We start from the raw sequence: 12780 nt of genomic DNA, 5'->3' as shown, positions 1-12780 counted from the left end.
ATTGCAATCACAACATAAATTGTAGCGCAACGGGTTAAGAGGATACGTTTGGCATTTCATAAAATGTTTTAACAAAGAAAAGGCTAGCAACGAAACAAAAATCTGGCTACTGCCTCTAGAACTCTTCTCTTTACTGATCAATCAATATTCCGTTTCAGAGTGCAGAAGCTGCACCAACGATGGGTCGCCCTGCGATCCCTGCTGCACAAACGCTTGGTGCAGCCCCTGGCAGCCGTGTCGTTCCCGGTAGAGGAGCGTGTGGTGACAAAGCACCGTACGACCGTCCACGAGACCCGCCTAGTGGACACCAACCCCCATTTCCGAGCCCTGCACGACTGCATCGACTGGTGCAGAGCCAAGATCAAACAGCTCCAAGACGCGGACTACGGTTCCGACTTGCCCAGCGTGCAGAACGAGCTGGAGGTCCATCAGAGGGAACACAAGAACATCGAACAGTTCCATCCGAAGGTCGACAGATGCGTGCAATCCAAGAACCATTTCCACGGAGAGGAGCTGACCCTGTACAGCCAGCACCTCACCGTTCTACAGAAACTTTACTCCGAGTTGCTGTCCTCCTCGAACAAGAGGCTCTCCGATCTGGACACCTTGCACGATTTCATCCAATCGGCAACCGGCGAGCTGGTCTGGCTGAGCGCCAAAGAGGAGATTGAGGTCACTCGAGACTGGAGCGACAAGAACCTGAACGTGCAGACTATCGAACAGTACTACGAGGTACCTGTCCAATTTATTAGCTGTACAAATCAATTTGTGGCCCTCACAATTAATATTCCTTCACGCTACATTCGAATCTTTTATCCACCCTACTCGAAATCTATGAATCACTTGTGTAAAGTGGAGTAAATTAACACTAGAACGACCGGAGCAGTCAAAATGACTGCTTTCTAATTTTTTCTTTTACAATTACTGAAACTGTAAAAATGTTTTCATCGGACATTTTTTAATGAACCTCTTCATTGGAGCACATATTACAATAGAAGTTGTATGAAGTCCGAATGGGCACAGTCTTGTCACTGTTACAAAGCAATATACGTCAGTAGCATTTATTGCTCGAACGTTCTAGTGTCAATAGGAATCAGTGAAGATTATCTTAGGAAATACATTTGTAAGTATTCAATGAATTCATGAAGAGAGGACTACGAATTTATTTGTACACCTAACATACGATATTCACCCTTTCGTGAATATTTTGCTGAGCGAAGAGAGACTCGTTAACACTTTTATTCTTTTCCAAGCGTACATATGGATCTGGCTTAGAGGTAACGAAGAGACCGTAACACTTTAGCTACTTATAATTAAGACTATACCTACCGGAAGCCTATTAATAGCCTTTGCAGAAGTTTAAAACTCTTCTTTTACCTTAATAACTTCTTTAAAAAGGGTAACTTGGTTTGGTTCACTAGAATTGAAGTCGCTATTGAATGTTTTCACGCAGAACGAATTGCTTTCATTTATTCGAAGGCAGAGGAATTCTGCTTGGGAGAAAGTAGTTCGAGTGCCGAAGGGTTACTAGGTTTCTCGTAGGCAACCTGTGCTGCGAACGATAGCTAATTAGAAGTGACCCGTTCGACCGCTGATCAAGAAACTCTTTCAGTCACTGATGAGCGACCTGGAGAAACGGGAGATCCAGTTCTCCGCGGTGCAAGATCGCGGCGAGGCTTTGGTTCTCCAGCATCATCCAGCTGCGAAGACGATAGAGGCGTACATGTCCGCGATGCAGAGCCAATGGGCCTGGCTGTTGCAGCTGACACTGTGCCTGGAGGTGCACCTGAAGCACGCGGCCCAGAGCCAGCAGTTCTTCCGCGAGGTCCAGCAAGCGGAACAGTGGATATCGAAACGGGACGAGACGCTGAACACCATCTACTCGCAGTCCGACTTCTTCTTGGACGAGGGCGAGCGTCTGCTGAAGGGCATGCAAGAGCTGCGGGAGGAGTTGAACGCATACGGCGACCAGGTGCAGAAGCTGGTCGAGCAAGCGAAGGACGTCGTGCCCATGAAGCAGCGTCGCCAGCCCGTGACCAGACCCATGCAGGTCACCTGCGTCTGCAGTTACAAACAAGTGAACGTGAGTTGAACGGACGCTTTGTCACACCTGTGGCCAGTGAGGCGTGGCCGGCTCTAATAGCGTGTAGTAAATGGTCTATTGTGAAGGACGGTTTACTCCTTTGAGCACTTGTTTTAATTCCGAAGCGTTTTTCCTGACGGTTGTCCAACGAGAGAATGCTTGTTTCAGATGTCGATCGAGAAGGGAGAGCAATGCACCTTGTACGACAACTCCGGCCGCATCAAGTGGCGAGTGAAGAACCAGGAGGGCGTCGAGTCGCCAGTTCCAGGCGTCTGTTTCGCCCTTCAACCTCCGGACAAAGACGCCCTAGACGCTGCTGAGAGATTACGACGCCAGTACGACCGGAGCGTCGCGCTATGGCAGCGCAAGCAGCTACGGCTCAGACAGAACATGATATTCGCGACCATCAAGGTGGTCAAGGGCTGGGATCTGCCGCAGTTCTTGGCCATGGGTCAGGATCAGCGCACGGCCATCAGGAAAGCGTTGAACGAGGACGCGGAGAAGCTTCTATCCGAAGGTGACCCGGCGGACCCGCAATTGAGGCGGCTCAAGCGTGAAATGGCCGACGTGAACAAGTTGTTCGACGAGCTGGAGAAGCGCGCCAGAGCCGAAGAGGAGTCGAAGAACGCGGGTAGAATTTTCAACGAGCAGGTGTCGACCCTGCAGCAGGCGCTCGACGAAGCGGAGAGGATCCTGAACACCCGCATAGCGGCCGCGTTGCCCAGAGATCTGGACAGCCTGGAACACCTGGTCCTGCAGCACAAGGACTACGAGCAGAGCCTTCGTCGCCTGGCACCGGACCTCGACAGGGTCCAACAAACTTTCCGTGGCATCACGCTGAAGACTCCCGCGATGAGAAACAAACTGGACGCGGTCACCACCAAGTGGAATCACATCTGGAACGTGAGCAACCTGTACGTCGAGCGTCTCAAGTGCATCGAGATCTTGCTGTCCAGCCTCGAGGAGAACACCAACGTGATTTCGGAGTTCGAGGTGAAGCTGGCCTCGTTCGACGAGCTGCCCTCCGACATCAAGGGCCTGCAGAACGTGCTGGAGGACCTGCGGGTACTGCAGACCGCCATCTCGCACCAGCAGACCGCGATGGACCAGTTGAACGAGGACGCGCACAACACCAGACGCCTCGTCGAGAAGTCCAGGCCGAGTCATCGTGGTCCTCACACCGATATGGACAGATTGGACGCCGAGGTGAACCGACTGAATGCCAGATGGACCAACGTCTGCGGACAGCTGGTCGACAGAGTACGCAGCGCCGATGCTGCTTACAGCTTGGCCCAGCAGCTGGAGCACGCGTATCGCAACGAGGTCGACTTCGTTGACGAGTCGTACGGTAAACTAGAGGTGGAGAACGCGAAGGTAATTCTTGATCGTCTGCCCGTACTTAGGGTGGCCCTTATTTTCCCACTTCCGATCTTTTCTGGTCTCGCCCCTCCCCTAAATTGTGGCACGTGGAGCGAAAATGAACGTGTGCCAAATTTAGAAGCAATTTGACAACTGGAACGCGTGCAGTACGAGGGTGGTCTGAAAAGTTTCCGACCTAACAAAGATATAAGGCATTTTTTCCTCAAAATTATTTTTCTTTCTCTACATAGTCTCCTTGTAAGTCTGTACACTTCTCCCAGCGATGCTCGCATCTCTCCAGCCCGTCCAAATAGTACTTGCCGTCTTTCTCTGCAAGATAGCTGTTTACAAAAGTGATGGCTTCCTCATTTGATGAAAATCTCTGTCCTACGAGTGCAACTTTTAACTTGGGGGAACAAAAAGAAGTCGCTTGGAGCTAGATCTGATGAGTAAGATGGATGATCAAGCAGTTCAAACCGTAATTCGTGGATTTTTGCCATGACAATCGTTGAGGTGTGAGACGGCGCATTGTCTTGGTGGAACAAGATTTTTTTTTCTGCAAATGTGGCCGTTTTTCCGCAATTTCTGCCTTCAGCCTGTCAAGTAATGACGCGTAGTATGCTCCTGTAATGGTTTTCCCTTTTTGAAGATTGAAGACTGTCCCAGAAAACAATCGCCATCACTTTCCCGGCCGAAGGAACAGTCTTTGCCTTTTTTGGCGCTGATTCCCCATAAGCAGTGCACTGTTTTGACTGCATTTTTTATTCGGGAGTGTAATGGTGTATCCAAGTTTCATCAAGAGTAATTAGCTGGCGCCAAAACTCTGATTTACTGCGCCTAAATTGCGCCAAAGGAGCGATCGAAATGTTCATTCGCACACGTTTCTGATCCTACGTGAGCAAACGCAGCATAAATCTTCATTCAATATGTGACAAACACGTTCTTCGGATATATTCATGGCCTCTTCTATCTCTCTAACTTTAATTCGACGGTTGTCTAGCACCATTTGGTGAATTTTAGCGATGTTATCGTCACTGGTTGCAGTTTTTGGGCGACCCGAACGTTCATCGTCACCCAAGCTGGTACGGCCACGTTTAAATTCAGCTGCCCAAAATTTCACGTTGCTAAATGATGGTGCAGAGTTCCCGTATACAGCGTCTAACTCTTCTTTGATTTGCGTAGGTGTATTGCCGTTCAAAAGTAAATATTTAATCACAGCTCGATACTCGAGTTTCTCCATTTTCACAAAAACACTCGCAGCAACTTACTCAAACGACTGTTAAACAATAACTGAGCGTCCGAAATGGCTGAAATTTCGGTGAGCACCTGTCGAAGCGTGCACAAACACGCTCCAGTACTTTTGTCGACGAATACTGCCATCTTCGTGTTCAGGTCGGGAACTTTTCAGACCACCCTCGTATTTCGTAATTTGTGGGGGTGAGACTAAAAAGTTTTGGAAACAAACTTCTGACTCTTACCAGGTAAGGGGCACCCTGACCAATACCCGTAGAGGGTTTCGTCGTCTACATTTTCGCACGTTTGGTCCACAGAATCTGTTGAGCAAGGTGGTGGAGCGTGCGCCAGCGATCGAGGCGGTGAACATGACGGGCGGCCGTTTGATCCGCGAGGGAAAGGTGAGATGAGACGCGACTCGTTCGCGAACTGGGTGCTCGCGAGCCTCTTAGGCAGGCTTAGCTGGCCTATCTAGGTAGCCTTAGGTAGCCTCTTAGCTTACTGTGTATGAACGCTTGCGTGAATGGGATGTTGCGTGTGTTCGTTTCCACGTCGACTAGACTTTGTAGTTTGAGAACACCGCGGAGAACCGTTCGCGCGCGGTCTTCCGTAATTTTTATCGCGGTTCCCCGAATCGCGTTACCCCCCTTATCTGTCGCGTCCCATTGTTCCGTGAAGCCCGCCCCGAGACTGCTAGATCCTGCGAGGATGCTGATCGGCGTCGGTGATGGCCAACGGCGCCCTCCGTGGAGCCCGCTGCGATTCGAAAAACGCTGCTATCTACAATTGTCACTGTCGCCGCTCTCTATCGCCCACGTTGGACGTTCTACTGGCAAACCAGGAGTCTCGTCTACCTTCGGGTCTTTCCTCCACGGGCTGTGGTTTTCAGGACTCAACGCATCGTACGATCTTCTCCACGTGTGCCTCGACTCCGTCGGCGAGTCCTCATTGTTCTTTCCAGGGACCAACAACGCTCGTTCCTCTCAGCTTTCCGGCGGCACTGTCAACGCTTGGACCGCTTGATAACCTAGTTGCCGAACCACCGCAGCGAGAACACACGCTAATCTCTCGTTGGGAGCTTGGAAGTTGGCGCTAACACGAGGAGGGAGCTCCTGATCCTAAATTGTCCCACCTTTGGAAGGTCCTTGGGTGTCCTTGGCTTCCTTTGTCCCTTGGTGGCCAACGCGACTGTGCAACCAATGATAAACTCTGCCAACCACGGGGCTCTCAACGAGGAGGATCCACACCTTGGATCACCTAGGATCGACGATCGGTCCGTCTCCAGAATCCGCTTCTCCCTGGCTTCGACACACAGCCCCACCGTACACCAACTCGCTCTTTTCCGACACACTTCTAACCGTTCCTTCGCATACTTCGCTTTTAACACGTTCGCTACCATCGTCACGCACAAGTGACGCCCATGAACTTGTGTAGCTCACACGAAACTGATTAATCTCTAGTCATTTAAAAACGTAACATGGTATCGAAGGAGTTTCGCGACTTTCGTTTGCTAAATCGAGAATATTTTAACAACAAGCAGCGAGAAAAATGGCGCGCGGTAGCGAACGCGTTGACACGCACGGTCCACCGGGTGGCCTTCGAGATGCACCTCCGTCGGACGACATCCAGGATGATCTTTCCTCAAGCTTGTAGAGTCCCAGGCGGAAAAGACGGGCTTTGTTAACGGTCCAGCTTTGCGTCTTCCCGTTCCTCTCGCGGTACACGTAACACAAGAGGCGCTTGTAGGCTGACAAGGTTTTCGGGCATGTAGCTTGTCCGGTATGTTCCGGGTGTAGCCACTTAACCGGGAGGGCAAGCGGCTGCTTTAGAATCGCTGAGACGTCACCGGAGACAATGTCGGTCAGGGGTTCGCTGACGGTGTAGAAGGGTAGCGACGCACAGGCGAGACCTAATTGTTTTATCCTCTAACCGTAACGGGCCTAACCGAAACCCCTAGATCTATGGACAGAGGCTTCGAGCGTTCAAGGAACAGCTGGAAGAGCTCTGCCCGTCGATGGACGCCTCGGTCAAGAAACCAAGGAGAGAGTTCGCGTCGGCGGTCGAGGACGTCGCCAGGGACCTAGACAACCTCAACAGGAAGTACACCAACCTCGTCAACATCCTCCAAGACCGGGTCAGGCAGATGGCCGCCGTGCACCCCGAGGACGCGTCTCTGCAGGTGAGTCCTCTCGCTTGGTCGTTACAGTGGTCTCTCTATATATGTCGCCAAGGGATGATTATCGTCGCGGAATTATCATGTTGTGGGCATATATCGAGAATTCACTGTATTTAATATTGTAGACAAATTGGTGTACTATCAGGTGTGCAAAGCAAGTCATTCTTTGGGACTTACAATCCTGTGGAGAGGGCATAGACCTTAAAATTTGTTCTTTTATTATACTACTCGATAGGACCCTCCCAAAGAAAACCCTGTCAGGCAAGTTTCAAGCCGTGGCACCCCTACCAAATTATGCTCCATTTCTCCCGTTCTACTCAGAAAAAGATCACGAAAAAATTCATAAATATTCTACCTAATCGCACACGCGACCGAGAATTTTTTCCAAATTTTCGACTGCAAAATCGATTTTTAAAAAATTGCAGAAACTTAAAATTACGGATTTGATATTGAAGTCGTGAGCTATAACTGTCTTGGAGTTAGTTTTCGAAATAGTTACAGCCCCCAGGTTTCACGTTCGACCTGAAGGGTTGTTTTGCCCTGTAACGTCTCGAACATTTTACCGATCTCGATCATGCGTCAGGTTTTCATCGAGGATAGATCGTCGATCTGCACGGCGAATAACAGCTGTGCTCGTGTAGTTTCGTTGTTCCCGCCTCGGAATCGATCGGCGTACTCGCGCAGAGGAATAGAGGATTGTCCGCGAGGGTAGGAGCGGGTAGGCGCGGGAGAGGCGAAGATTAGGCGACGGCGCAGAGCGTAAATCGTTGCAGTTGGCACTCGTCCGGGTTAGGCTCGGCGTCTCCGCGTTGCTTGGACTCTGAGAGCCGGGACGGTCCGTTGCCGGCCGCGATTCCCGAGATTCCGATTTGTTGTTCCGGGGCGAGATGCGCAAGGACCGAGGTCTCGAGTCCCCCAGGACTGGACCCGCCATGACCGAGATCAGGATCGTGCGAAAGGTGCGAGGACTACCTCTGAGGAGATAGGGATAACCTCCTCCTGCTCCGACGTCCTCCGGTGTTTCCTGCGGACGGGCGAGGATCTCGGAGATCTCTCCTGATCGTCACGTGTGCGAGACCGGTCGGAGCACGTGCGCTGCCTTAGTCATCGATTACGTTGGCCTTAATTTTACACTGGCCGTCGAGGCCGCCGGAATGTTCCACGCCGGCCAGACGAGATCGACGAATCATCGGACGCGATCACGGGCTTTAGAAACGACCCATAATGCCGCGAAGAAGCGGAATGCAGACTTTGATCCTGTTGACTCGTCGTGCTCAGCCTCGGGGCATCGGTTGATCATGCTACCGTTGCTTCTGGAACGTGTGACACGTTTTATTATCGCTACAGATTCTTCGGTAGATATTCTGCGCAATGCTCGTTCATTGTTGCTCTGGCCTTGTGTTGTTGTCCGACCGTGTGACGTCATCGCGAACAAAAGAACACTTCGGACAGTCGTTCGCCATTTATTTGCCATTTCCTGTCTCTTTCTATGGCCCCCGAGGATTAGGATCGCTCGAAACGAGCCTGTCAAAGACCATGGAATTATTAAATTGTGAATAGCATTGAACGTTACAAACGGCAATGACTGTTTCCTGCTGCGTGGTCACACGTCTCCTTTGACGCAATATCCAAGGAGCCTATTTTTATGACATCCTCTCGAGTGTCTAGGTTATTTTCTCCTCTTCAAACTGTGGAACTTGTCTGAAAGTCTGTATTTCCCTAGGAGCGCAGTCTCTGGTAGATCACAGTTGCGGACGATGCGCTGTAACACACGACTAGACTCCAGATTTTAAAACAGCAAAAATATTGGAAGAACTCAAGAGTATCGATTGTTAACACTAGGTTCACGGAATCCATCAAAGTGACGGGATTTCATATTTGTAATCCACGATTATTGACATTGTAAAGATGTATCCGTGAGGCATTATTCAACAAATTTATCCTTTCGGGGATACACTATTTAAAACATGGCTAAAAATGTGGATAGACACGTTCTTGTTCTTTTTGTAATGGAAAATCTAATGTTGAGGGAAGAGAGACATTCCTGAGTGGCCCCTGGTTCTCGCAGCAGATAATCGCATAAATTGAATTTAGAGGAATTGTTCTAATAATTTAATTTGAAACTGAAGTCTCTGTACACGACAAAATCAATGAGTCCTTCGCAGGAAGTGGAAAGGGTTCCGGCGTGCGCGAAGGATCGATACGCAAAAGATCCCACTCCGGATAGTACAAATTTCTCTGTCGCGTTTGGTCGGCGAGGCGGCGATTCTACGAAGCATATGGTCATCGCGAGAGGCTCGTATGTTTACGATCGTGCGCGTAATAGTTTGCCGGCGGTTTTGTAGTTTCGTGAAAGCGAGCGTAGAGAACGCTGGCTCGCCGTTAACGAGTCCGCGGCGTTGCTAAAAAAAGAATCTGACTTGGTCGCCTCTCGTTTACGCGTTTACGAGGCTTCTTGCCAACTCGAGGCGAGTCAGTTGACACGTTGCATCTCGGCCCGGTCGAACGCGAATGGTCGTGCTCTCGCGCGCGGAGATCATGCTCGCGGGAAGTGGTAGTGGGACAGGCCCGATTATCGGGAGAAGTTAGCGAGAACGTTCTTCTAATCTGTTATTGCCGTAATCGCCGCCGGCCGGTGGACTATAACGAATCGCGATGACCGTCGACGAGAGGCTCTTCAACGTGGTAATTCTTCTTCGGCTGAAGCTTGTTTTTCTTCGCTGACTCATGCGATCTTGCAATCCGGCCGAAAGACTTTCGGAAAAACTCCGTTTATGCGAATTACGTGTTGCGTCAATTCTAGATAACAGAGCTACACGTTATATAGTCCGATAATAGATTTATAGTTAATTCTGCTCGGTGCGATAATGCTTCTGCGATCCCATTCGCAAGATCCTCTCGATTTGCACAGTGTTCGATGCTGTAGGAGATTTCGGGTCAAAATTGATAACTCTTAAAATACTTCATTTTCGATCTTCGACCCCTAATGCTTTTTTTAAAGATCGTACGAAGGTCCGTCGATTGCTGAAAAAAGAAAAGAAAAATTCATTATAAAAAGTTTAAACAATTCTCGGTTTTTATTAAATAAAAGCTTTCTTAGGAATTTTCTTATCGCAATTAGTTGCCGCGCAGTTACCGAGTAACTTTTGTGTAGACAATTTTTTTGTCGGTTTATCGAAAATGAAGAAAAAATTCTCCCTCGAGTTATACATTTCAAGAAATTCGCATATTCAGCGAAAACTGTGATCAGTTTTAAATACTACATTTTGTCATTAATATTTTTCATATTTAATATTTATATTACACTTCGAATTTTTGACTGGTCCACTGGATCGAATACAGTGATTTCTCTATGTATGTCACGAAGACCTGGATGATAAATGTCGCGTGATTATCCCCACTACCGCGGGACGTACACCTCGGACGCCGAGGAGTGTAAACATAACACGGCTCGGGTATGTCTCCTGGACCATATATGTCGCTGGCAAGACCCGTGTTGTGGACATATATCGAGAATTCACTGTATTTAATATTGTAGAAAAATCAGGTGTGCGAACCAAGTCATCCATTGGGACTTAAAATTAAGACCCTAAAATTGATCGCTTATTATACTACTTGACAGGACCGTCCAAAGAGAACCCTGTGAGGCAAGTTTCAAGCCGTGGCACCCCTACCATAAGGGTAGCTACAGTGTGCACACGGATTTAACTAATTATGCAACATTTCTCTCGTTCTGCTCAGAAAAAAATCTCGAAAAAATTCATAAATATTCTACCCAATCGCACACGCGACTGGGAATTTTTTCCAAATTTTCGACTGCAAAATGGATTTTTAAAAAATTCCAGAATCTTAAAATTACCGATTTGATATTTTCACTGTATTCTTGTGCGTGTTGTTGACATATATCGAGAACTGTACCGTTCTCGATCCCAGGGGATTGAGCCTTCCTTTGATCAGACGCGGCGTGTGTTCGCGTGACTGGAAGTTTGTTTCGGGACGTGGGACGATTATCTAAAGTCTAAAACTTGAAACAGGTAGCCGGTGATTAGCGGCCGTTTCGCGAGGCATTATCTCGCGATCACGGTTCTATTTCGCGGTTCCAATTAGCGGGGAAGTTTGGTTCGGGTTTTTAGGGTTGAGGTCAGCCCTTCGCCGAGGAGTACCGCACGCCAAAAGGTGTTCTCTCGGTGCCACTTACCAAGTTTGGGCTCTTTCCCAATTCCTCGACGACGACCGTGTTAGCCGGCGTGCTCGATCTCTCTAAATGCGGACTCGCGATAATTGCCGTCTCGAGCCGTTTCGTTATCGGGGAGGACGTCGTTCAGCATGATGAACGCGTCGATGACGAAATCGTCGTCGCTTCGAGTACACCCCCGTCCAGAAGTATCGGTCGCTGGTTTTGTAAACAGAAACGGTGCGCCCATAGCATTGTGCAAACTGCGTACTGGTTTCCTTGCGATTTGCATAATTATTCCGTCCGTGTGCTTCGACGTAGGTTTCATAAACGGTGGGAGTAGAGGGACTCGCTGCAGGTAAATTCGTTGATCGCGTCAAGTCCTTGTCGTTTAGCGTGGGCGTCCGCTTAATTTTACTGCAGATTGGTCATTTTCTAATCTCCGAGGTTTACCTCACCGTTTACGAGCGGCTCGATACTTAACACTTTACAGAGAGTATACTAGGCAGGTTAGACCCTGAAAGTGTATAAACGCTAGATACAAAAGCACAGGGTAACCATATTCTGTCGGCAGATTTAATAAACTAGTAAACTGATACCGGTCGGTAAAGCTGATTAATGGGCCACCGGGCGGTAAACGTCGGGGACTAAAAGTCGATTAATGGGCTACCGGTCGGTAAAGTGTTCAGGGCCCGGGATAGTCACGTGACTTCTTAATTAATAATTTCCATTCACAGCCTTCAGACACAGACTTAACACTAGGTTTACGGGACCCGTCAAAATGACGGGTTCTAATATTTTTAATTTACGATTATTGAGATTGTGAAGATCCATCTACGTGGAATTACTGAACAAACTTATTTCCTTAGGTATATATTATTTAAAAAATGGCTGAAAACTTGGACCGACACATTCTTCGTATTTTTATAAAGTAATGTATAATACTCACTTTTAATGCTCCGTAAACCTAGTGTTAAGATCCGTCTTGGTCTTGCGACTAAACTTGTCACATTTTATGCTCTGTATTATCGATATTTTGAATTCTGACGGTAGAAACGTGCTTCAAGTTTTTCGCTTTATTTCGCAGAGAATCAAGACAAAATATAGCCCAATTTGTAGCTTTAGATATTTTCCAGTGCGCGCTGCTCTCGATTTCATCCGGAAAACTCATTCAATGGCATAAAAATGCTTGGATTCCACGGCACGCACGTCGTCAATTTTTGCCCTACTTCTAACGCTTATGTTACCAAATATCTGCATAACCTCGGCAGCTCCTGACCAGCGCGCGCTAGATTGAACCTTCCTCTTTCGAATTAGCCCTTGACCAGTGACAAAATATTCTTATATAAGGGCGAAAACTTGACGCACGTAAAACTATGTTTTGACGGTAATGTAGTCACTCTACCTTATCGCGAATCTACGAGGCCGGGCCCTGAACCAGTGGAGGTGTTGAGACGCTTCTCCATATTTTTCAAGCTCTCTACACTAGCGCCCTCTAATTTTCCCCATTAGCTAGCGCCCTCCACAATATTATCAAAGCGTCAGTTTGGCGAACCGCTAATTCTAATGTGTAATCACTATTGAAACTTTGCAGCGGGCTCTGCAGGAGCAAAGGCCGCTCAGGACGTTCCGCACGGAGTTCAACATCTACGAGAGCAGCAGTTGCGAGGAGCGGTACACCTCGACGACGACGCACTACACGCAATCGCAGTGAGTAGATCCTGTAGATCTTGGTGGACACTTTAGAACCGGTGT

At 48.5% G+C, this 12780-nt stretch overlaps 1 protein-coding gene across 34 annotated transcripts in view; it reads left to right on the top strand.

Annotated features, from left to right (window-relative positions):
* The window catches only part of Shot (dystonin-like protein short stop), a 150332-nt gene that overhangs the window by 83858 nt on the left and 53694 nt on the right, over positions 1-12780 (top strand). For 24 of the 34 annotated variants that reach the window (XM_076799344.1, XM_076799329.1, XM_076799327.1 and 21 more), the window contains 7 exons: positions 159-732; positions 1254-1277; positions 1613-2083; positions 2252-3457; positions 4993-5076; positions 6633-6854; positions 12620-12735. In XM_076799344.1, the coding sequence (XP_076655459.1) occupies positions 159-732; positions 1254-1277; positions 1613-2083; positions 2252-3457; positions 4993-5076; positions 6633-6854; positions 12620-12735 (2697 nt within the window). Of the gene's footprint in view, positions 1-158; positions 733-1253; positions 1278-1612; positions 2084-2251; positions 3458-4992; positions 5077-6632; positions 6855-7662; positions 7811-9362; positions 9537-12619; positions 12736-12780 lie in introns of those variants that run through there. The other 10 variants (XM_076799348.1, XM_076799334.1, XM_076799362.1 and 7 more) reach the window with 4 other exon arrangements.

The sequence above is a fragment of the Halictus rubicundus genome, chromosome 13 (genome assembly GCF_050948215.1).
Source record: "Halictus rubicundus isolate RS-2024b chromosome 13, iyHalRubi1_principal, whole genome shotgun sequence".
Classification (NCBI taxonomy): domain Eukaryota; kingdom Metazoa; phylum Arthropoda; class Insecta; order Hymenoptera; family Halictidae; genus Halictus; species Halictus rubicundus.
This window is presented reverse-complemented; position numbering and strand designations above follow the sequence as displayed.